We start from the raw sequence: 24,274 nt of genomic DNA, 5'->3' as shown, positions 1-24,274 counted from the left end.
TTTGAAAGACATTCTGTAGATAAGAGCATGACCCGATCCATTTGTAAACATGCCCAGAGATGATAATTAATAGTGCTTAATATTATTAAATAATAATTTAATAATAGTAGACTCAGTTCAGTAAACACTTTTCAAAAATGGACAGGACAATTTCAGAGTAGGGAAGCTGTTTTTCTTACGATTGCTCAGTATAAAAGTTAGCTCAAGGGTATCTAAGAAATGGTATCTGATGTCTTAAAAAAAAAAAAAACGCAAACATTGAGGAGATGCCACGGCTGCTGTTACTTTATATGTTTGGATTTGCAGAGCTGGCTCATGTGCCAGGCAGTTTGGACACATGATGTCTGAAACTGAACAGCTGCCACAAGCAGCGTTGTGCGGGTTTGTGTTGTGGCCTCAGGGTACCTCCAGAAATCACCTCATAGTCATACTTTTTATCTATTTTTTTTATTCAACCAAACTTTGTTTGAGAAAGAAGATAAGCAACTAGCTAATCAAGGCTTTTCAAATATCTGCCTAACATTCCAAAGATGGGTATGACTGGGACTGAGGCATAAAGGAGAATAAATCTTTTCATTCATCCTTTATGATATGCCTGGCATATGAACCTGGCTTTCGAGCATCAGGCAGCTTTCACACTTTAAAAGCTCGTGCTGACACATCCACCATAATCTTTCAGACAAGTCTTTTGCTACTTGCTTTTGACTTGAAGGCATTAACCTGATCCCTCAGCACCTCTGTTAGGGTGAGGAGTTCTCTGCCCACTTTACCTGTCGTGCATTTCTGTGTAAAAGGAAGTACTATTCTAGTCCACATGGTGTGGCTTAACAAGTAGGAGGATGGAGGCCCTGGAACAGCACGTGAGCTCACACATGAGTCCGCAGGGTTCTTAGGATAATCTTCCCCTCACAGGATAGAATCACTTCCAGCTTCTCTTCTCCTTCTTATGAGATCAGTCACTGATTTGCTTTGGATTGCTCAGGATTTGCTTTTATTTGCGTCATGAGGCTTCCCAAGCACTCCCAAACCTGATCATTAGGTATCTGTGTTATTTGTATAAAAACTCAGTGGCTCCAGCAATATGGAAGTGGTTTTGCCCTTTCTCGTGTTACTGTCCAGCCTGGCTGTGTGGGCTCTGCACCCTGAGGCTGTCCAGAGACTTCCATGTCTGGGACTCCAGGTATTGCCACTCCTTTGCTGGCAGGCAAAGGAAAGGAGAGGACATGGAGGCCAATCCTGTCCTTTAAGCAAGTGACGCTGACATTGTTCACCTCACTGTCCCTCATTTTAATGGCAATATTTCAGTCATGTGACCTCAGCTAGCTGCAAGAGGGGCTGGGAACTGATCCTGGTGAGCAGTCACAAGCTCAGCTAAAATTCCTAATTACTGGGGAGGAGGGAGGAAGAGATTACAGGAAAGACTTCTAGCATTCTGCGTCAGAAACCTAACTCCCAAAAGAAAATTATAAAGATCTTAACTCGAATGATTTTGGACAGGGCACCTGGGTGGCTCAGTGGTTAAGCATCTGCCTTTGGCTCAGGGCATGATCCCGGGGTCCTGGGATGAAGTCCTGCATCAGGATTCCTGCAGGGAGCCTGCTTCTCCCTCTGCCTATGTCTCTGCCTCTCTCTGTGTCTCTCATGAATACATAAATAAAATCTTTTTAAAAATAAATAAAAATAAAATTATTTTGGACAGATTTGCAACAGTGTTTTTGTCAGAAGTTAAACAATAACCTTTTCCATTGAACACCTACATCGTTTTCTTTCTTTCTTTCTTTCTTTCTTTCTTTCTTTCTTTCTTTCTTTCTTTCTTTCTTTTAGAGAGAGCAAGGTGAGGGGCAGAGGGAGAGGGAGAGAGAGAATTTTAAGCAGGCTCCAGGTCCAGTGCAGAGCCCAATGTGGAGCCTCATCTCACAACTCTGAGATCATGACCTGGACCAAAATCAAGAATCAGAGACTCAACTGACTGAGCCACCCAGGTCATCTGTTTTCTTTAGTGTGCAAGTACTTTATAAGGGGGACATGTACCCTTGATGATATACCTCACCTGACCATGCACTTGTGTCTCCACCACAGAACACACGTCGAGTTTGGACTCAGACGTGCACTCAAAGGGCACTCTCAATAGGAATTTGATTTGTGGCATTTTTCTTGGGATTCAAGAGAGGCATTGAAGAAGACAACTACCAGCCAGGATAATCAGGGGTTGTCCAACAGAGGCTAGTTTGTAAAGGATTGGATGTTTTTAGCACGGGGAAGAAAAGAGCAAGAAAAACGGGATTGATCTTTTCAAGTGGTTGAAGGGCTGGCATGTAAAAGGTATAGCCCTGTCTTTTTACCGTTCCTGAAAGTAAAATTGTGAATAAAGGATAAAGTTGTTAAGATTTAGCTTGAAATATAAAGAAGTTTTTATTTGGTTGTCAAAAAATAGGATGACCTGACTTACCTCAGAAGCCATTCATCATTGGGCACTGCGTATTTCTGGTTTCCAGAGGTATTCACTCAGGTTTTAGACTTTAGAGGGAATAAGTCAGTAAGGACTTAGAATCATCCTCATTAGGAAAAAAAATAATTTTGTTCCATGTGTATTTTATCCTCTGTGAGGTACAGATGCTCCCGAGGTATGGTATGCATCACCTAAATATCATGCTGCCTGCCATCAGCCATATTGTGTGATGATCATAGGACTTCTGAGGTCTTCAAATGCAATACCTGCAGATTTTATATTCCTTAACCTTTGCAGTTGACTGGTCTTCAGGCCCATCTCAGATTCTTCACAAATGTCCTTCCTAGAGCTCTTCTCTTCCACCCCCTGGAACCATCACCCTTCGGTGGAACTCTTTGGGATGTCCTGCATGATTTTCTTGCAGCATTTCTTATTTTCCATTTACAGGAGGTATCTTTGTGTTTATCTTGTCCATCTAACTTGAGGCTCCTTGACTTAAAGGACTTCCTCTTTCCTTACATCCCTGCACCAAGACAGAGTTTCTCCTGTGGGTGCTCAACAAACAGTTCCTGACCTCGGATCAAGGAATTCTTTGATCTCATTGGGTTTGGGTTCAGAATTTGCTCTTCCAGGCATCAATCCTTTCTGCTTATGTCTACTTATGAAATGGTACACTTCGTCTGTCCTCATGTTCTTCATCTGTAGAATGAGGGACTAGGGGGGAGCTGGTCTCCAAGCTCCCTTCCAGCTCTGGTTCCTTCTGATTCTTGGTGCTGGACTGGAGCAGGCACTAGTTGGAATGGCTATTCAGACATTGGCAGCCTATTGGAAGAGCCTCAGTACCCAGATTCTGGCCACATGGTCACTATGCTGATCGTCCCAGTCATGCAACGAAGTGGGATGGGCATGAAACCCAGTAATGGTGTTGCTTTCCCCAGGTACGTGTGCATCGCCATGGAGGCACTGGACCAGTTGCTCATGGCCTGCCACTGCCAGAGCATCAACCTCTTTGTAGAGAGTTTCCTCAAGATGGTGGCCAAACTGCTGGAATCAGAGAAGCCCAACCTACAGATCCTTGGCACCAATTCGGTAAGGAGCTGCCCAGGGGCTTGGGAGTGGGGAGGATGGGGTGGGCATGGAGGATGTCTGGTTCAGCCTTGTTCTATTCCATTCCTATTTGGTCCCTGACCCTAAGTACCACTCACCTCTTATCTTAGTGCTCCTTTTTGTGTGAATAAAGGGCTATTTAGTTTTTTAAATTTAAATAAATATATAATAAATAAAACAAATGTTAAAAAAACGGATAACTATAGTAAAGCATATGATTCAGAGGTTTTTAATATGTTCACAAGGTTGCACAACTACCACCACGATCTACTGAATTTATCTTTTTAGACTGGTGATCTTCAAACTTTTTTTAGTAAAGATTTTTCCCTTAAATAATTTTAAGTGGGGGCCCCAGTGGATATAAAAATAGATGGAAAGGGAGCCATTCCTTTGAGGGCAGGGGATGGCCCATGCCCTCACAGCTCGGCCCCTGGCTCCATGAGGCATACTTTGAAAGCTGTCCAGCTTGTGCCTCTTTCACAGGAAAGAGCCATCAGATTAGTGGAAAGATCATGGGGAAGCAGGAAACGGGGATTCTGGCTTAGTTCTGCCCTTGCCCAGCCAGCTAACCTTGAGTGGGCTATCTTTTATGGACCAGTCTTTTTATCCATACTGTGAGCTGACTGAACTTGGTCCAAGCTCTGCAATGCTCTGTAATGCTGGTCTCTGTACAAGTGGTTACTGTCATGAGAGGTTATGGTCTGAGGAGAGAAGAGTTATCAAATGTGTCAAGAACTCCCCATTTCATATTTATCTACATATACCTGAATATCCTGCTGGCTTTCTTCAGTGTCTTTTTTTTTTTTTTTTAAGATTTTGTTTATTTATTCATGAGAGAGACACAGAAAGACAGGCAGAGACATAGGCCAAAGGAGAAGCAGGTTCCCTGCGGGGAGCCCAATGTGGGACTTGATTCCAGGACTCCGGGATCACTACCCAAGTTGAAGACAGATGCTCAACCGCTGAGCCACCCAGGCACCCACCTTCAGTGTCACACCATCTAACTGTTCCATCCCCTTCAGGGCATTGCTTTCAGCTCCAGGCCTTCAAGCAGCTTGGTGTTAAAAGCCCTGATACGCAATGATTTTACAGATATCACAAAAGAAAAGTTAAACGTTTGCCCTCTTAACCTTCCAACCTGAGTTTTCTGAATTTTTATTGCAAGGATCACAACTGCTTTCTTGTTCCACAGAAGTTGATTTAACCAGAAGATAGTCTTTAAATTTAATTTTAAGGACCCCAAGTAGCAACTATTCCCTTCCTTTTCTCTCTCCGTAAGCCAGCTGCCTTTGACAAATTACATATACAGTACCTGAGGGTGAGGTCCTGTGTCAGGTTGCCCTGGCAACAGCTCCAGATACTGTTTCATTTATCCTGTTTAAGAAAACTATAGCCTAGGAGAGAACATCTGAATGGAAAATAAACCAGTCATCATGCATCCAGAGGGCCTCTCCCCCCGAGGGATACGGAAGCCAGAGCTATCTTTCCCCACAGCAAGTCCTGGCCCGGGGTAGGGGTTTTGTTAGCTCCAGCCTTGCAGATTCCTAGATTCCCCATCACAGACAATCACTGCCTCAGCAACAGTGAGTCAGCTAATGATTCCTGTACTGCACACAATGAAGGTTATATAAGGACAGGTGATTATGAGTAAGGTAAATCAAATAAATGCAATAGATTCAAAGCCCAGCTTTGGAGGCAGCTTTTGCTAGTGGTGCCCCTGAAGCAGATGCTCTTTCGAGCTCACAAAGCCTGGGACCTCCACAGGCCTTCCCTAGGACAGTGTTCTTTTGCTCCTCATCATCTTAGAACTGCCAGCATGCTAGCACTTGATGTAGTCCTAGAGAGTCTAGCCTCAGAGTTTCAACAGGTTTTCATGGGGGCTTTGAGGTCTCCTGGGAGGAAGACTAGAAGGATCCTGTGTGGAAGTTTGCAACTTTCATTTGGATAAAGGGTTTTGCTGCTAGAAAATTAACAAGGGGTACTGAATTGTACACTTTAAGAGGGTTAACTTTAGGGTGTCTGGGTGGCTCGGTAAAGCATCTGTCTTTGGCTCTGTCCTGGGACAGAGCCCTGAGTCGGGCTCCCTACTTAGAGGGGAGCCTGCTTCTCCCTCTCCCTTTACTGCTCTCCCTGCTCGTGCTTGCTCTGTCTGTGTCAAATAAATAAAATCTTCTTTTTCTTTAAAAAAAAAAGTTAACTTTAGGTTTTGTAAATTTTACCTAAAATTTTTTAAACCGTAGTTTCAGCCCTAAGCAGCCCAAGGTCAATGGCACAGAGGCGTTCATGTTCGTTCGTGTTTTAGGTGACAACTGAGGTGCGGCAGGGAAGGGTGGCTTCCTTCCTCCAGCAGGAGGGATGCAGGCTCCTGCAGGCGCCCCAGCCCTCTGCCTCCAGGAAAGCAGATTTCCTGGCTGGGACTTGCCTGTGTCCTGTCCTTCCTGTCCTGTCCTCGCTGGCCCCTTCCAGACCTCACCTCCAGGATGCCTTCCTTTCTTTCCAGAGTTCACCTGCCACTGGTCCTCCCTTTCTTTGACCCACTCCTGGACCTGTTGGGAGCCATCCGCTCTCCACCTGCCCTCACCTCCCGGTCCTGTGGCCACACTGCCCTCCCCACCTGAATGGCCGGGTTCAGAGAAGTGTCTCCGAAAACCACAAAATGTGTGGGTCGGGGCCTCTGCAAATACATGTTTCACAATTTTATTCAGGCTCTCAGCATGGCTCATTGGTCCATTTTTTGGCCACTGCCTGCACTCACCCTCTCAGTGGTCTCTTCGAAAACCTTCTATTTTTCTCTCCAAACTCCCTCCCCATAGTGGCTTCCTCTGTGTCAGAGGTGGCCTTGCCTTCTCCTATCCTAAGAAAATAGGTGAGGTTCCCTCATCTTCCTCTCCAGAAGACTCCCATCTGGTCAGGAGCCTTCCTCCATCCTCTCTCTCTCTCTCTCTTGCCCCTCCAGGTCTTTATTGCATCCCTTCTCTGGTCCCTTCCCTCGGTGGACACGTAAATCCAAGTCTCTTCCAGTATAAACATAAACAAAGTCAATAAACAAACTCACAGGGAAAAAAATACACTCTGCATAACGGCAAAATGCCTTCAGCTCACCTGACAAAATGAACAATTGTTCCCTAATATTCTTTTCAGATTGAGTGCCCAAAATTTCCCTAAGAGTCCCTAAATTGTCTTGTGTTGCAATCGGTCAAATCCAAATTCAGTAAGGATGATGCATTCACTTTGTTTCTCTGCCTCTTGGCGTGTTGCCAGCCCTCTCCTGCCCACCTTTGCTCTTCACGACACTGACTTTTTGGAGAGACCAGGTCATTTGCTCTGCGGAATGGCCCCACATTCTGGGTTTTTCTGGTTAATTGCTTGTGGCACCATTTCTTTTGCTCTTCTGTCGCCTATACTTCTTGCAAACTGCAATTATGACAGACCACAAATGTCTGAGATCTCACTTTTTTCATGGATGCCATCCTGGGTTAGGGTGGTGTTCACCAGTTCTCTCCTTATTAAAAGCACGTTTTTGTCTTTGCCAGTAGAAATCTGTGGGAACCAGGCAAGTAATCCATTCCCCACTCGTCTTTCAGCTGCTGTATCTTTAATGGCATATCTCCCTGTTGACTGAACCTTCTTGGGGTTCCCTTGACCTCCTGGCCCTATTGCCCAAGCTCTTCCCACCTGGTTTATGCTCCTTAGTTCCCATGTCTGGCTAAACAACGGTCCCCCCAAGGATATCCACATTCCAATCCCTGGGATCCATGAATGTTACCTTAAATGACAAAAGGGACTTTGCAGATATGATCAGGTTTTGGATCTTGAGATAGAGAGATTTTCCTGGATTATCCAGGTGGGTCCGGTGGAATCACAGGGATGCTTATAGGCGGGGAAGCAGGAGGGTCAGAGTCTAGAAGGTGAATGATGATGGAAGCAGAGGGAAAGAGAGAAAGATTTGAAATACTACTCTGCTGGCCTTGAAGATGGAAGAAAGGGGGCTGTGAGCCAAAGGACATAGGTGGTAGCTTCTGGAAGCTAAAAAAGGCAAGGAGATGCTCCCCTGGAGCCTCCAGAAGTCATACAGCCTTACAGACCTGTTTTAGATTTCTGATCTCCAGAACCATAAGATAATACATTTGTATTGTTTTATGCCACTAAATTGTGGTGATTTATTGCGGCAGCAATCGGAAATGAACATAGTTTCCTGCAATGATTCTCTTCCTCTACATGCCCCTAAATGTCTGTGGTCTCCACAGTTGGTGCCCTCATCTTCTCCCTCTGTATACTCCCCCTGGACGATTCATCAGCTCTTGCGGTTTTGACTGTCATCTATTGACTCAAAATGCTCCCCCACCCAACACCAGTGCAGGAACCGCTGCTGGAAACCCACATGCCAGAAGTGGGCTCCTTGCAGGCGGATCAAATCACAGTTGTGAGGCCAGTTGTACCGCTTAGGTCACAGGGGTCAGCACCAGCACACCACGGGGATTCTAGAGCAGGGGCGGCTGGGGCTTTCCTGGGTCTGTGTCTACCGGGCTGGTATGTGGGGCTGCTCGGGGCTGGAGGGATCACCCTCTCTAGTGGCAAGGACCAGGCTTTCCTGAGAGACCTTGAAACCATGTCAGCTTTGCAAAGAATCTCGCAAAACGTAAGGTCTAGGGAATGACCGTGGCTCAGCTGGCATTGGCAGGACATGATCACATCACAGTGGAACTGTTTCTCTGGAAGTTGCTATCAACAAGAGCAGCTGGAGGACGGGGCAGGGGGTGTTACAGTCCAACCCATGCGGTTTGCAGGATCTGCTTCCCAGCTAGGATCTATCTCAGCAAAGCTGAGAAGCGGTTCCCATTTCTCCTGGCAGAGGTAAACACAGCGAGGCGGCCTGCAGTCCTAGATCTAGGGGAAAGTTGGGGTTCTCTCCATGCTCAACATTGTAGACTGCGGTCTGTCGTTGATGGCAGGAAGTCGTGTGGCTCAGAATGCTCATCCGTACGAGAGAGAAAGGCTAACTCCTGCTTGGAGACTCTCAGCACAGAAGTGAGGCCAACCAGCTCAGCTTCCATTTTTCCCCTCCCCGGGGAGAGCTGTTTTTACAATGTCAATATTTGGAGATCACTTTCCTTTTATTAACTCAGGCCCCTAGTAACCCTCAGTATTCACATAACTGTGGCTCCCTCCCGCCTGTACCAAAGGTGGCTCATCTGCTCCAGCAAGCTGGCACCCTTTGTTGGGTATAAAGGACTGAAACTTTGATCTTGAAAGGGTGGCCCTAGCAGTGCCTGGGGCCTTTGAAGTGTCACATGTCCCAAATCTTCAGTTTGTTGCTATGGAGACCTTCTTCATCATTACTATATCTTAAAAAACTGAAACCAAAAACAAACCCAGTTTTATTATTTCACAACCTTATTCATTAGGCAAGTAGCATTTTAACAAGAGCCAATTTGTAAAGTATGAATTTGCAATAAAGGGAGCGAAGCAGACAGGAAGTACCTGCTGTATTGTGCATTTTAAAAAATAGTGACCGGCCACACAGGTAAATGCACTCAGTAGGAATCCAGGGGTTGTTCCTAGCAAGCCAAAAATGCCATGGGGTGGGGGGTGGGGGGTGGATGAGGCTGCAGCTGTCACCTGGGATGGGCTGGTCATGCAGATAAGCTTCATAAGTGGAGGAGGTGGGATTCAGAAATGCAGTCTGGCTCCAGACCCCTTCTTATAACAGTAGCACTATACTGTCTCTCTTACAAGGAACGGAGGCCTTACTCACTATGAAACTGGAGTGTTCTAACCCCATGTCTGGCAGGTCTTGATGGACTTCCACAGTGAGTGTGGGGCCTTGACCTGGGCCCCCCTGAAGCACCCCGATTTGACCCTCTGAATCACGATCACCAAAGATTCCTGTCAACCTCTAGAAGCCTCAGGAGCAGCTTGGGATGGGCTCTCTGGGAGGTGTCCCTGGGGGACTCCACAGGCCAATGCTCCCTGGCCAGGCCATTGTTGCTGGTGTGTCTGGGGAGTCATACTTTCAGACTCGAGGGAGGGAAGCTCCTTCTATCAAGCTATCACACCAAGGGTTCCTAGAGATGCTCAGATATCCTGGTAACAAAATGTTACCTATTTTGCACGACCCATAATGTAATAAACAGGGCACATACTCTCTGTATGGGAGATTCAGAATAGGGTTAAGCGCAGTCTTATCATCAGACCTCCTAACAGAGCAGAAGTCCTGGCAAATATGGGAATAGAATAGTTGACAGCCAAAGCCTCAAATGGTTGCACCCCCTGCCCCGAGGCTGTTCTGGGCCCCAGAAATGGAGCCAAGGCCCCGTCACCTATCCAATCCTTGGTTTAACTCTGAACCACTTCAATTCAAAAGAGGTGGTCTTCAAAGGAGATGGCCATCTAGCCAGCCTTGCTGATCTTCATTCCCAGGGATGTCCTTCTCTGCATTTTCTAGCATCCTGCATAAGCCTGGACTGGGAACATCTCTAGAGCTACTGGTCCCGCTTGCCAGTAAAGGGACAAAGGACATAGGGTCTGCAACCCCTGCCCCAGAACCTCCTGTGCAAAAGTTGGCTGGGAGATGGCGCTTCAGAATGCAAATACCTGGACCCTACTCCACAGGTAGTCTTGTTCACCAGGCCTGGGGTGGCTCAGAAGTCTGCATTTTCCACAAGCTCCCTCATGTCATTCCAATGCACATTAAAATTTAAAACCCACTGGTGGAGGGCAAAGAGCACCAGAGTATCAGAATTTCCAAGTTTGAGGCCCGACTCTACCTGTCACCACTGGATGACCCAAAATAATTCACTTGCTCCCTCAATTTCCTTATCTTCACAATGGGAACAACAGAGATCCTGCAAAAACTTGCCAGTTTGCCAAAAATTACATTAGGTGACACATATTTTGGTAGGCTGAAAAATAGGCCCCCCAAAAGATGTCCATGTGCCCGTCCCTGGAACCTGTGAACATCACTTTATAGGGAAACAGGGTCTCTGCAGATGTGATTAAGCTAAGGATCATGAAATGGGGAGATTATCCTGGATGAGTCCAGTGCAGTCACAAGAGTCTGATAAGAAGTAGTCAAAAGGAGATTTGATGCAGAGGAGATAAGCGTGAAGGCAAAGGCCGGTGTGGTGCAGCCCCAGGGAACTAATAGGATGTGTGAGCTGCAGGTGCCATAGAAATATTTAATGTTGTTATAACTTAGAATATGGGTGTTAGCTGCTTCTGTGTTTCGCTGCCATCCACTTTCAGCAGTCAAGATGGGCTGGGCTTTGTGTGGCTCCACCTGATACAATTCCTTTCTATAAACAGCTTTTCCTAGGACCCATGCCTTTTGAATATTTTGAGGACTTCCAACAGAAGAAGGTATGAGTTAAACCAAGGCAAACAAGCTTCACTACAAACATATTTGAAATTTGTGTTTCTGGTCAGGTGGGATGAGAAAGCACAAATGAGCAGAGTCGCAGACGTGTAAAGACCAGACCACTATTTGTTGAGTGGTCTTGAATGTATTTGTACGCTGCCCCAGCATGCACTCCACTCAATGGTCGTGTGATGCCGAATCCTGTAGGAATCATAAAAAGTTTAAGCCTCGGGGCACCTGGGTGGCTCAGTCAATCAAGCTTCCAACTCTTGATTTTGACTCAGGTCCTGATCTCATGGTCAGGGGATCAAGCCCTGCATCAGGCTCAGCACTGGGCCTGGAGCCTGCTTAAGATTCTCTCTTCCTGGGGATCCCTGGGTGGCTCAGCGGTTTAGTGCCTGCCTTCAGCCCAGGGCATGATCCCGGAGTCCCGGGATCGAGTCCCACATCAGGCTCCCTGCATGGAGTTTGCTTCTCCCTCTGCCTGTGTCACTGTCTCTGTCTTTGTCTCTCTCTCTCTCGCTCTCTCTCTCTCTGTGTCTCTTATAAATAAATCAAATCTTTAAAAAAAAAAAAGATTCTCTCTTCCTCTCCCTCTGCCCCTCCCCCACCTCTTGATAAAAAAGCTTAAGCCTCTTAGAAATAAGAACCTTACTAATATTGAAACTTGGATTCATGGAACTCCTGTTATTTCAGGAACTTGGGGAGCTTTTCTTAATTATCTCTACTTTATTCACATTCCTAGGAGATGATGTATGCATTTTAAAGAGAAGAAAACCAGTGTTCCACCAATTTGTCCCTGGCCTTGCAGTGATGGCTGCTGGCTATCCCGTAGTCTCACCCTCTTGCCCCTCTGTGCTGTGCTCTGTCCCACCCTATTGCACTAAATGATTTCAGTCCCTGAATGGTGCCTCAGGGTTTGTGGCCATCACCCTCCATCCTCCCTGCCCTCCACTGCAGTCATCACTCCCACCCTCAGTTTAGGGTGGCTAAAATTATTTTCCTTCTCTCCACACCCCCAGGCATTTGAGGTGTGTTGCCTGCCTGGTCCATGCTTCCCACCTGGGTTCCTCTGATTGCCTAGCCAGTCCTGTGTTGGTGACATGAAAAGGATGAGGGTCACTCTGCCTGGTCCTAGAGCTGATGGACCAGGCCATAACTGGCAACTGTCACCATGGTCACCACAGCACTGTTTCCTGAGTACCTCCCCTGTGCCAGGCACTGTGCTAGTCACTCTGCTTCAGCATCCCCTCCCGCCCCGTTTAATCCCAGTGACTGCCCCGTGACATAGGTCCTAGTGTCCCTACTCACAGATGAGGAGACCATGGCTCAGAAGTTACCCAGCTGGTCCATAGTCACACAGATGACAAGAGGCAGAGTAAGGAGGTGCCATCCAACTGTGACTACAGTAGTGTAGGGGGGACTATTGTCCATTTAAATGGAAGAACTCTGATTGAGCTGAGAAGACTCAGACCAAAGTTTCCAGGGAAGAAAAGTGCAGAAGAGTGAAAACCCAGGAACACAGTCAGACAAGAAAAACCAGGGCGGCTTCCTGTGCTTAGCAGCAGGGACTGGCCCCACTGGCATAGATTCAGAAGAAACTAGAAAAAGGCCACCCCTGGTTGTAGAAAAAGAATCCCCGTGGATGTGTTCTATCCCGCTTTACCAGAGTGGCTGTCATGGAATTTTTGGTTTTTAAAAATTGATTGTAATCTTAATTCTAACCTTACAGCCAGTTGGTACTAGTCAAAAATACTTAGCAGCCTGGGCAGCGTGGGGAATGGCCAGTCTCAACAGACACTGGGCGTGAACAAGCGCCCAGGCCATGCCCCTGACTGTCTGCCGGTCCTGCTAATGGCTTCATGGCACTTAGAAGAGGAAAGTCAGAGGACCTGGGTGGCTCAGTGGCTGAGCATCTGCCTTTGGCTCAGGACGTGATCCCAGGGACGTGATCCCAGGTCCTGGGATTGAGTCCCGCATTGGGCTCCTTGCATGGAGCCTGCTTCTCCCTCTGCTGTGTCTCTGCCTCTCTCTCTCTTTGTGTCTCTCATGAATAAATAAAATCTTAAGAAGAAGAAGAGGAAAGTCAAAGTTGAAAGTGCAAGAGAACTTGACGTCATGTTGCACAGAGGTCAGGAATCGGTTCAGAGAAGGGTCCGTGTGGGGAGAGGGGGGCAGTGTGCACAAGCCCGGAGGCCAGGTTGTCTGTCAGTGACTTAGCAGCGATCCACAAATGCAGACTGTCCCATCAAGACTACTGGGACTGTGCTAAAAGGTAAACCCCAGGGCCTCATCCCAGAGTGACTCAGCATGTCTGGGGCTGGTGACGCAAATCTCCGTGGTTCCCAAGCCTCATGACTCCGTTGTACATAATCTCTGGAGCACTTAGAGTCATTCTTAAAGATAAAAGAGATGATGTGTGTGAAATGCTTAGGGTAGTACCTGACATATATGAGCTTCTGCATGTTCCTCGCTGCTAGCCCCCGGTTCCCAAACCCGAGAACATGAAGTTTGGGCATTCATCCTCCTGATACACATCTGAGTCTACACGGTCAGTAAATGTTAGACTAAACTCATTGACTATTTCTCCATCTTTATTATGGTCTCTTTTTTCAGTCTTGTTTTAATTGTTTTATTTTTTAAATATTTTTTTAAAGATTTTTTTTAATTTATTTATTCATAGAGATGCAGAGAGAGAGAGAGAGGCAGAGACACAGGCAGAGGGAGAAGCAGGCTCCATGCAGAGAGCCTGACGTGGGACTCGATTCAGGGTCTCCAGATCATGCCGTGGGCTGCAGGCGGCGCTAAACCACTGCGCCACCGGGGCTGCCCATGTTTTAATTATTTTAAATGCATATTCTCTTGCATACACTCAGATTGTCTTATTTTAAGCTGCCTCGTCATATGTAAGGTACATACAGTATTAAAAAAAATTAAGGGGTGCACTCATGATCCCAGAGTCCTGGGGCTGGGCTTCCTGCTCAGCGGGGAGCCTGCTTCTCCCTCTGCCCTCCTTTCTGCTCATGCATGTGGAATCGCTCTCTCTCCCTCTCTCTCTCTCAAAGAAATAAATTTTTAAAAAATCTTTTTTAAAAATTAAGAATCTTAGTGAATGATGACTGCAGTATTTATTTTACACGCGGGAAAAACAAACCATACAAGAAGTTAAATGTCCCACTCAAAAGTCACACTGCCATTGAGAGGTGGATCTGCAGCAGGAAACCCAATAGCTGCCTGTCCACTTTGAGTAGATGGACGCCCTGACCACACCAGGCTTCTGGGGAGGGGAGTGCAGCCTGGAAACTTCCTGTTGGTGGGTAAGAGCAGCAGTACTCCTAAACTTCACTTTAGCCTGGGTATCAGCCTCCATCCGTGTTCTAACCTTTTGTGGGCTTAAGACGTTCATGTAGCCAAAGGCTGGCTTTATAGTTGTTTCTAGAACTCCTGAACTTATATCTAATCAATGATCTTATGATCACATGAATTACCGTTACGCCTCTTCTCCAGAACCCCATCAATAATGCAAGCAGTGTCCTTTGGATTTATTGCTAATATCAGAATATTCACTTCCAAATAGATGTATACATTTTAGATGTTAACTTGGAAAGAAAGACCTCCTTATCTGCTTTGTATGTTGAGACTCTATTAGTCAGCAGAAAACAAATGTATACTTATTAGTGAAAGAATAATTAATGTTGGTGGAAGTTGCTAATTGGGATCCCTGGGTGGCTCAGCGGTTTAGTGCCTGCCTTCAGCTCAGGGCGTGATCCTGGAGTCCCGGGATCGAGTCCCATGTCGGGCTCCCTGCATGGAGCCTGCTTCTCCCTCTGCCTGTGTCTCTGCCTCTCTCTCTCTCTGTGTCTCTCATGATAAACAAAATCTTTAAAAAAAAAAAAAAAAAGGAAGTTGCTAATTGTCATCCAGAAAAAGTTAACAAATTTTGAATCGTTAGAGAAACAGATTGGCAATTGATAATGAATATCATGACTGCACTAACTAGATAATTTTTAGAAATAATAGCATATCCTTTTAGAACCAACAAATGTTTACAAAAATTAAATAACAATACAAGATAGAATAATGGAGAATAGATTTTATTATAAGCGTAATCTTTTGAGTTGTTTGCAGCACTAAATTTATAACATTAAACAAAATAACCTATAAGAATTATACTTAATTTTTAGCTATTTAACTCTACTTAGTCCATGATTCTTGCTTCTCCGTGGGATTCCATTGAAATTAAGTCCCTATTTAGAATTGCAAATTTGCAGCCGGGTGGCAGAAGGAATTCAACAGCTGATAATGCTGAGCAAGACTTAACAGCACTGAACCGGCAAACTTTACAACTGTACTCATATTTTAAACAATAAAATGGAATTACATTTTTAGGGGCACCTGGGTGGCTCAGTGGGTTTAGCATCTGCCCTGGGTTTGGGTCATAATCCCAGAGTCAGGGATTGAGCCCTGGGGCTTCCTACTCAGCGGGGAGCCTGCTTCTGCCTCTCCCCACTGCTTGTGCTCTCTAGCTCTCTAAATAAATAAAATCTTTTAAAAAACGGAATTACATTTTTAAATCAAATTTCAATTTTGTTCTTGGTTCCCAGAATTCATTCTAAAGTGTTGAGACATGGTTTGATGATGGCTTTGCTTATTTCAGTGGACCCCTCACTGCCTCCCAGCCTCTGTGTGTTTGATGCAATTCTGGAAATGGAAGGGGGCAGAGCCTAAGGGAGTCCCCTCTGTGTCATCACCCGTTCCATCCTCTGCTCACCTCAACGGAGAAGGGCTTAAAAGGGCCAGAGGTCCAGTCTGGTGGTGTAGACAGGAAGGAAAAGCAGGATTTGGAACCCACAGAGGTGTGGAGACCAGTTATGCTGTGGGAAGCAGACTAGAGCCAAGTCCTGGAATGCATGGTTCCCGGATGTGTCTGTCCCATGGCTTTTCTAGGGCAGGGGGCCTTGGGATTGCAAGTCCCAGAGCCCACAGCTTAGAGCCTGAAGGTGAAGAGCACAGTGGGTCACTTCTCACCTGTACTTCTCTCTCTCCTCCCGGGTAGTTTGTGAAATTTGCCAACATCGAAGAGGACACCCCATCCTATCACCGGAGCTATGACTTCTTTGTGTCCCGCTTCAGTGAAATGTGCCACTCCAGCCATGATGACATGGAAATCAAGACTAAGTGAGTGGGGGAAGTGAGGGGGCCCACTCAGCTAATGACAAGGGCATCGAAGGGTCTTACAGAGCTCCCAGCGCAGAGTGCATTGTCTGTCTTCATCAGTGTCTACCTCTGTTCTGACATTGCTGAGGAGGAAAGGAACACCTGGTGGGACGCAGGTGGGCAGGTGGACAGAGCTGGGCTCCCAGCTCCCAGCATGTGCTTTCAAAGGAAAATCTTCTGGGGCACAAAATAGGAACAGATGGAAGGGAATGGTCCTGGGAGCCAAATCTGAGAGTCAGCTACACACATATATACACACATGCACACACCTGTGCTCTTTCGTTTAGAAGTACATGTGTTTATACCCCCCAGAAACGTACCCACTCACCACTCTCCATCACAATATGTCCCTGCCAATAAAAAGCCCAGGTCTTCACATTGACTGACGTCTGCCGGCACCCTACTTTGTCTCCTCCACACTCTCCCCAGCTCATTCCCTTCCAGCCACACAGGCTGCCTCACTGCCCCATGAACACACCAAAGACATTCCTGCCAAAGGGCCTTTGCACAGTCTGTTCCTGTGCCTGGAAAGCTTTCTCTGGATATCTGTCTAGCTCACTTGCTCACCCCTTGCAATCCCTTGCTCAAATCCTTTGCTCAAATAATCCCTTCTCTTGAATATCCTGTACATCTATTCCCTCACACTGCTGTTTCCCCCATAGCACAATCCCCTTCAAACATGTTCTGTAACATATTGTTTCTTACTCATTGTCTGCCCAACCCCCACACCAGAATGTAAAGTCTGTGAGGCTAGGAGTCATTGTTTTGTTCACTGCTGCATCTCACCTGCTGCAGTGCTACCTGGGGATCAGTAAACAACTAATAAACAGTTGTTGGGTGAATGAATGAATGAATGAATGAATGCTTTCTTTTTTTTTTAAAGACTATATTTCTTTTAAGTAATCTCTGTGCCTAACATGGGGCTCGAACTCACAACCCCGAGATCAACAGTTGAACGCTCTATCAACCGAGCCAGCCAGGCACCCCAAATGAACGCTTTCAGATAAACATTTTGAGTTACAGAATACAGACTCAAACTTATAAAGTTATCTAACTCACAGTCACACACTTATCAACATAGAAATAAAACTCCTCAAATGACATCACAAAGACATATACGTGAATATATGCCTACAGAAGCCAAGGCAGGATGCACAGCAGCAGACTGATGAGTTACCACTCAGAGGCAAGGAAGCAGTGAGTAGGTTTTTTTCTTTTTTTTTTTAAGATTTTATTTATTTATGAGAGACAGAGAGAGAGAGGGAGAGAGAGAGGCAGAGGGAGAAGCAGGCTCCATGCCGGGAGCCCAAAGTGGGACTCGATCCTGGGACTCCAGGATTGCGCCCTGGGCCAAAGGCAGGCGCTAAACCACTGAGCCACCCAGGGATCCCCGTGAGTAGGTGTTTTGTGCAAAGTCCTATCATGGGACAGATAAGGTGCAAAATGACTAGAAGTCAGCCTCTGCCCACAAAGGGTGTGTGATCAACTCGGGGAGGCTATCTGAAACCAGAGAATATGTTTAAAGGCGACAAAGAAGGAAGGAAGAAAAGAAGAGAAGAAGAGGAGAGGAGAGGAGAGGAGAGGAGAAGAGAGGAGAAGAGAAGAGAGAGAAGAGAAGAGAAGAGAAGAGAAGAGAAGAGAGAAGGGAAGGGAAGGAAAGAGAAGAGAAGAGAAGAGAGAGAAGAGAAGAGAAGAGAAGAGAAGAGAAGAGAAGAGAGAGAAGAGAAGAGAAGAGAAGAGAAGAGAAGAGAAGAGAAGAGAGAGAAGAGAAAGAAAAGAAGAGAGAGAAAGAGAAGAGAAGAGAAGAGAAAGAAGAGAAGAGGAGAAGAGAAGAGAAGAGAGAAGGGAAGGGAAGAGAAGAGAAGAGAAGAGAAGAGAAGAGAAGAGAAGAAGAGAAGAGAAGAGGAGAAGAGAAGAGAAGAGAAAGAAAAGAAGAGAGAGAAAGAGAAGAGAAGAGAAGAGAAGAGAAGAGAAAGAAGAGAAGAGGAGAAGAGAAGAGAGAAGGGAAGGGAAGAGAAGAGAAGAGAAGAGAAGAGAAGAGAAGAGAAGAGAAGAGAAGAGAAGAGAAGAGGAGAAGAGAAGAGAAGAGAAGAGAAGAGAAAGAAAAGAAGAGAGAAAGAGAAAGAGAAGAGAAGAGAAGAGAAGAGAAGAGAAGAGAAGAGAAGAGAAGAGAAGAGAAGAGAAGGGAAAGGGCAGGAGTCGTCAGAGAAAGAAAGGAGGATTGGGGCTGAAGTTGACATGTGGCCAGTTATGCCAATAGGACCCCAATTCTCCAGTGGTTTTTCCAGAACTCAGCTGATGGCTTTTTCCTTCATCACACCAGTATTTCAGAGGGTATTGCCATGTTTTGTGCAACAGTGGGGTCAGGGAACCCTGCATGTCCCGAACAACAGCTTATCACCACAGCTGAGGGTTTGCATTAGCAGAACAGGAAGTGAACCCCTCCATCCCACAGGTAGCCAGTTCCCAAAGCTTGTGAGCCTGTGGAGCGCCTCCAGGACAGCTCACCCACCCTGTGAGTGGTTGGGAGCATCCCAGCCTCCACAGCTCCCCATCTCCTAAAATAGTCCCGGTCTGGAAGTGTGCTACCCCATGCCTCCGGCGGACAGTGGGAGTCCCTGGAGGAAGGAGCCCCTCATCTTGTCCCCAGCATTGGCCCTGCAGTAGCCACCTCACTGCAGACAGGCTGTAAGGAGACAGAAGGGGCCAGAGCAGCTGGGGGCATGTCCAGGAGCAGGTGCTGGGGAAGATGCCAGACTGGAGCCAGGTGTGGCTGGAACAGGTGCTGGCCACTCGGGCAGTGCTTTCAGGAGGGGAGCAGAGGGGAAACACACACACAATCACACATACACAATAGCACACACACAATCACATACACAGTAGCACATGCACAACCACACACACATAATCACACATACGTGCAACAGCACATGTACAATCACACACACACAGTACACAGTAGGGGAAGGCGCAGAAGCATACGTAGCTAGCTCTGTGTTCTAACAGCTTCAGGATGTGCTGCACATCAGGAGGAGGGTGGCTGAGGTTTCCTCCTGGCAACTGGACAGTGCCATTAGCACCCACAGGCCAACCCTGAAAGGAAGGCCTGCCAGGTGACAGGTGTTTCTAGCATCAGTCATCCTTTTTCTTTCTGTTTCTCTTTTCTACAGCCTCCATGCACCCTTTTTCCCTGAGATCCCCTCTGTTGTTCATTCATAGCCTTGGCAGAGCCCAGAGCCCAGAACAACCCCTGGGACTTGTAAATAAGTGCATGCATGTGTGTGTGTGTATATATATATATATATATATATAGAGAGAGAGAGAGAGAGAGCGCAAGAGAGGGAGAGAGAAATGCACTTTTTGGGGGCACAGGAGAGGCAGAAGGTAGGAGAGGGGGAGAGAGAATCTCAAGCAGACTCCTTGCTGAGCATGGAGCCCGACACAGAGGTCATCTCACAACCCTGAGATCATGACCTGAGCCAAAATCAAGAGTCGGTTGCTTAACTTACTGAGCCCCCCAGGTGCCCCTCCTTTCTCACCTTTTGATTCATTACTTCCACTCATGGCCATGATTTGTAATGTTATAAAGTGTTTTATCTGGTGATGTCCATTATAGCATTATTACAGTAGCAAAAAGTTTGAAACACATGACCAACAGGGGACTGGTTGAGAAAGTTCTTATGACAGTACATCATGCATGTTTATGAAGACTTAATGATAATAAGAAAATGCTTATGATGGAATATTATGGGGAGAAAAAGCCAGTACAGGTTCTTAATTCTGTTATGTATTATGCACAGAAGAAAGGAAAGACACTAAAATGCCAATAAAGGCTCTCTTTGAATGGTGATCATAGGGGTAAATCTTCTTTATACTTTTCTATAATTGGTATGTATTATTTTATAATTTAAAAAAAGTTTGGGATCCCTGGGTGGCGCAGCGGTTTGGCGCCTGCCTTTGGCCCAGGGCGCGATCCTGGAGACCCGGGATCGAATCCCACGTCGGGCTTCCGGTGCATGGAGCCTGCTTCTCCCTCTGCCTGTGTCTCTGCCTCTCTCTCTCTCTCTCTCTCTGTGTGTGTGACTATTATAAAAAAAAAAAAAAGTTTGCAAAAAGAAAAAAAAGAGACTTTGGGCTGAAATACACAACCAGTAAAGAGCCCCACCCCCCACCCCACAAGGACCCTTGGTCAGCACAGTGGAACTTGCAGAGGTACAAGAGTGGGGGTGGGGGTGAATGGGGCCTTTTCTGCACTATTACTCGATTTACTGGATTCTCAGCCAGCTTAGCCCCAGCTGAGACCTCTCTGGGCTCAGAGTCTGGCAGCACCATGCTTCTCCATCCAGATCCCCTCCCTGCTGTAACTTACTCATAGCCCTGGATCCTGCTTCATCAGTTCTTGGCAGTACTTTGAGGCCTTATATCTTGGGAACAAACCCAGCAGGGTACTAAAGAGGAGGAGCCTGGGGCAACTGGCAGCATCAGGGAGAAGCCCGTGTGGTCCCAGGCAAGGGCACCTGGCAATCTCCAGGATGGGCCAGAGGTCGTGGCTTCCTGGGCTCGCATCCACTAGCACAGGAAACCAGCCAGCCAGGAGGCTGAGTCACACGACGGGTAGAAGGTGGGCTCCATTCTGCCTTTAGATGGATGAGCGCATCCCCAGTCCCCACGCCATGCTCCTCCCTTGGCCACAGAAGCTGGGCCTTTCAGGGCCTGAGGATTCCATGGCTCCATTTTGCCTTTTTTTTTTTTCTTACAGAATCAGAATGTCAGGCATCAAAGGTCTGCAAGGGGTGGTAAGGAAGACGGTGAACGATGAATTGCAAGCCAATATCTGGGACCCACAGCACATGGACAAAATTGTCCCATCACTGCTTTTCAATCTGCAGCATGTGGAAGAGGCTGAGAGGTAAGCAGGCAAGGCTGGAGCTTGGGCAGCAGACCGGCTGCCTTTGCCATCCGCTGGGGACCCAGACGGCTTGGGCTGCTTGGTAAAGCCTAACTAAAAGGCCAGGGATCGTGGTTTTTGTGGCTTGTTCTGCAATAAGCCCAAGGCCGGCTCCCTAGGAGCCTTGGGTCTGGCCTTTTGCCAGCTTGCTGTACCCCCTACGGTCTGCGTCCATCCGGAGGGAAAGACAGTAACTGTGCTGGACTCCCTGAGCGAAAGTGTGTGCTGGTAAGAACACACAGAACCAAGAATCAGGTTATTTATCTCTGTCTCCCCGAAAGCAGCAGGCCAAGTCAACTGGCTCCAGTTACTGAGGACTTTACCTTCCTCCCTCCCTTCCTAATGGTATTTCAGCCCCTTAAAACCCTCTTGACCAGCCAGCAGCCACAGGACACAAGTTGCAGGTCCTGCGTTTTAATCTGGGAGCCCTCAGTCGGGGGATCCAGTCTGTCCCTGCGCCTCGCTCTCCCCGACTGTGAAGCGGGACGCAGGGAAAGGCTGGTGCCCCTGTGCACCTGGGCTGTGCCCCGCGCTGTCCCGCTGTCCGCGCAGAGCAAGGTCCTCCCGCACTCGACTCCGTGCAGCCTCTGCGGCTGGGGACGGGCGGGGGGAGTAAGTGCCCCCTGGTGGCCCTTCGAGGAACTGCGCCTCACCGACCAGCTCCGCCCGTGGTCTCCGCGCTCCCGCTCCCGGAGACCTTGAGGCTCCTTCCTCTGTCCAGATCCCGGCCCAGCCCCTGACACTTAGGTACCACTGAGTCACACCTGGGCCAACCTCCATGCCTTTCTTTCTTTTTCCCCCCCCTCCTTCTTTTTCTTCTTCCTCCTCTCTCCCACTTACTCATGCCTTCTCTTACTCTGCCTCCCTCTCTTCACACCCCATCTTTTTCTTTCCTGAGGTCCGGGGCATGGAGGCACTCGGTCCGAGCCTCACCAGGCCCACTATGTGCAGGCTATCTGCCCTTCCCGTGGGGGACACAGGTCCTCAAGGCTTTCCAGAAAGAGAACTGGATCCCTTCTCCCGTGATCTTCCTCTACCCTGGGCTTCTTTACCCTGTTTCATCTCCACCAGCCAAGATATCTCCTACATTATCTCGTTCAGCCCACGGAAAATTCCTGCCTGTCTTAGTGCCACCGCTGGCAAGGATGCAGCGTAGAAACGCAGGCTGCACGAAGCCTGCCTCCGGCTTTGCTGGCTGCCCCTTACCCCCACACACTGCTTGTTTCTATAGCCGCTCGCCCTCGCCCCTCCAAGCACCAGAGAAGGAGAAAGAGAACCCAGCAGAGCTGGCCGAGAGGTGCCTTCGGGAACTGCTGGGCCGGGCTGCCTTTGGCAACATCAAGAATGCCATCAAGCCTGTTCTCATGTGAGTGCCCCCCGCCCCTGGCCGTCAGAGAACTGTCTCAGGTGCTGGCATCCTGCTGGCTGATTTGGGGAGAGGGGAAGGAGGTGTCTGGCGGTGGTGCTGTGTCCAGATGGTCCTCTGTGCCTGTGTTCCCTGCACCGTGACAGCAGAAGCTACCCCACAGTGGCCTAGCTCGGTGTTGGGGAGAGGTGCTGGTTAGGAGGCCCCCCGGAACAGAAGGACAGTGCCCAGCTTCACTCCTGAGTCCACAGCTGTGGGACTCTAGTCCTTGTCTTCTCTCCAGCTCCTGCGCCGGGACGGCCCCGGGGTCCCTCATCCCCTTCCCTCAGGGCTACCTATAACCTTCGCTACCTGGGAGCGAAACCAGGGGCTGGGTCTCTCAGGAGGTCCCTCTCCCTCAAGCTTGCCTGTCCTCCCTCAGTCATTTGCCTTTTACAGCCATCCCCCCATATTTTCTGCCTCACAGCCACCTGGATAACCATTCTCTTTGGGAACCCAAGGTGTTCGCCATCCGTTGCTTTAAAATCATCATGTACTCAATTCAGGTATGGTGGATCCCTCGGTCCAGCTTTCACCCCTAGCCCAGGACATCTCGGGGTGGCGGGGGGAGGGGGGCAGGACAATGTGCTAAAGGAGAAAGCAGGGTTGCTCTGTGACCTCTTCCAAGCCCCTACTTGTCGAGACATGCCGCTTCATTGATCTAGCCGTGAGGAAGGGCGGGTTTCAGTTTTATTTCCGATCCAGCACAGATCAATACTTTATAAAATACAATTAAGAAGAATTCTTAGGGCATCTGGGTGGCTCAGTCAGCTGAGCATCTGTCTTTGGCTCGGGTCATGATCTCAGGGTCCTGGGATCAAGTTCCACATCATGTTCTCTGCTTGGTGGGGAGCCTGCTTCTCCCTCCCTCTCTTCCCCTCTGAGCTCTCTCCTCACTCTCTCAAATAAATTTTTTAAAAAGTAAAGAATTTGGGGATCTCTGGATGGCTCAGCAGTTTAGTGCCTGCCTTTGGCCCAGGGCGTGGTCCTGGAGTCTCAGAATCGAGTCCCACATTAGGCTCCCTGCATGGAGCCTGCTTCTCTCTCTGCCTGTGTCTCTGCCTCTCTCTCTCTCTCTCTCTCTCTCTGTGTGTGTGTGTCTCATGAATACATACATAAAATCTTTAAAAAAAATAAAATCTTTTTTAAAAATCTTAAAGAATTCCCAGAAAAAGTAAATGAAAACTCATGCAAAATACAAGCCCACAGACCATACCGGGCTTCATCATCAGCATCATCACATTGCTTACTAGTGCTTACCTTCAATTTCTGTACTATCCCAGGGTAATTCGGCTACACTTTGTGCAGCACTGGACTAACCCTGTAGCCTGTGGGGCCCTTATCAGTATGACCTGGGACCCGGGAACAATGAAAAGACAGTATTTTAAACTAGTTTTTGACTCCCTTGAAGTGGAAGGGCCCAGGACAACTCTGGAAATAGAGGTCATCACTGGGATGGGGCTCTGCTCCTGTTGGACCAAGGTGGGGGGACACTAAGGAGATGGAATCTGGGCACCACCTCCCGCGCCCACTGGCCTCAGGACCTCACTCTTGTCCATGCCAGCCTTTGGGTCCCAGGGCTGCCCTGGCGCAGAGGCCATGTGGGGGTTGCTGTTTGGGGCCAGCACGTCTTCCTCCCCCCAGCCGCAGCACTCCCACCTGGTTATCCAGCAGCTCCTGAGCCACCTGGATGCCAACAGCCGCAGCGCGGCCACGGTGCGGGCGGGCATCGTGGAGGTCCTGTCGGAAGCTGCCGTCATCGCCGCCACCGGCTCTGTCGGTAAGGGGGCG

General features: G+C 48.0%; 1 protein-coding gene across 7 annotated transcripts in view; it reads left to right on the top strand.

Moving 5' to 3' along the window:
* The window catches only part of EFR3B (EFR3 homolog B), a 92,794-nt gene that overhangs the window by 47,008 nt on the left and 21,512 nt on the right, over positions 1-24,274 (top strand). For 3 of the 7 annotated variants that reach the window (XM_072767520.1, XM_072767514.1, XM_072767513.1), the window contains exons 4-9: positions 3,388-3,538; positions 15,970-16,091; positions 20,890-21,039; positions 22,310-22,444; positions 22,911-22,989; positions 24,128-24,263. In XM_072767520.1, the coding sequence (XP_072623621.1) occupies positions 3,388-3,538; positions 15,970-16,091; positions 20,890-21,039; positions 22,310-22,444; positions 22,911-22,989; positions 24,128-24,263 (773 nt within the window). The remainder of the gene's footprint in view (positions 1-3,387; positions 3,539-15,969; positions 16,092-20,889; positions 21,040-22,309; positions 22,445-22,910; positions 22,990-24,127; positions 24,264-24,274) is intronic. The other 4 variants (XM_072767518.1, XM_072767515.1, XM_072767519.1 and 1 more) reach the window with 2 other exon arrangements.

This window comes from Vulpes vulpes, chromosome 8, assembly GCF_048418805.1.
Source record: "Vulpes vulpes isolate BD-2025 chromosome 8, VulVul3, whole genome shotgun sequence".
Lineage (NCBI taxonomy): Eukaryota > Metazoa > Chordata > Mammalia > Carnivora > Canidae > Vulpes > Vulpes vulpes.
The sequence above is the reverse complement of the archived record's forward strand: the minus strand, read 5'-3'. Positions and strand labels throughout refer to the sequence as shown.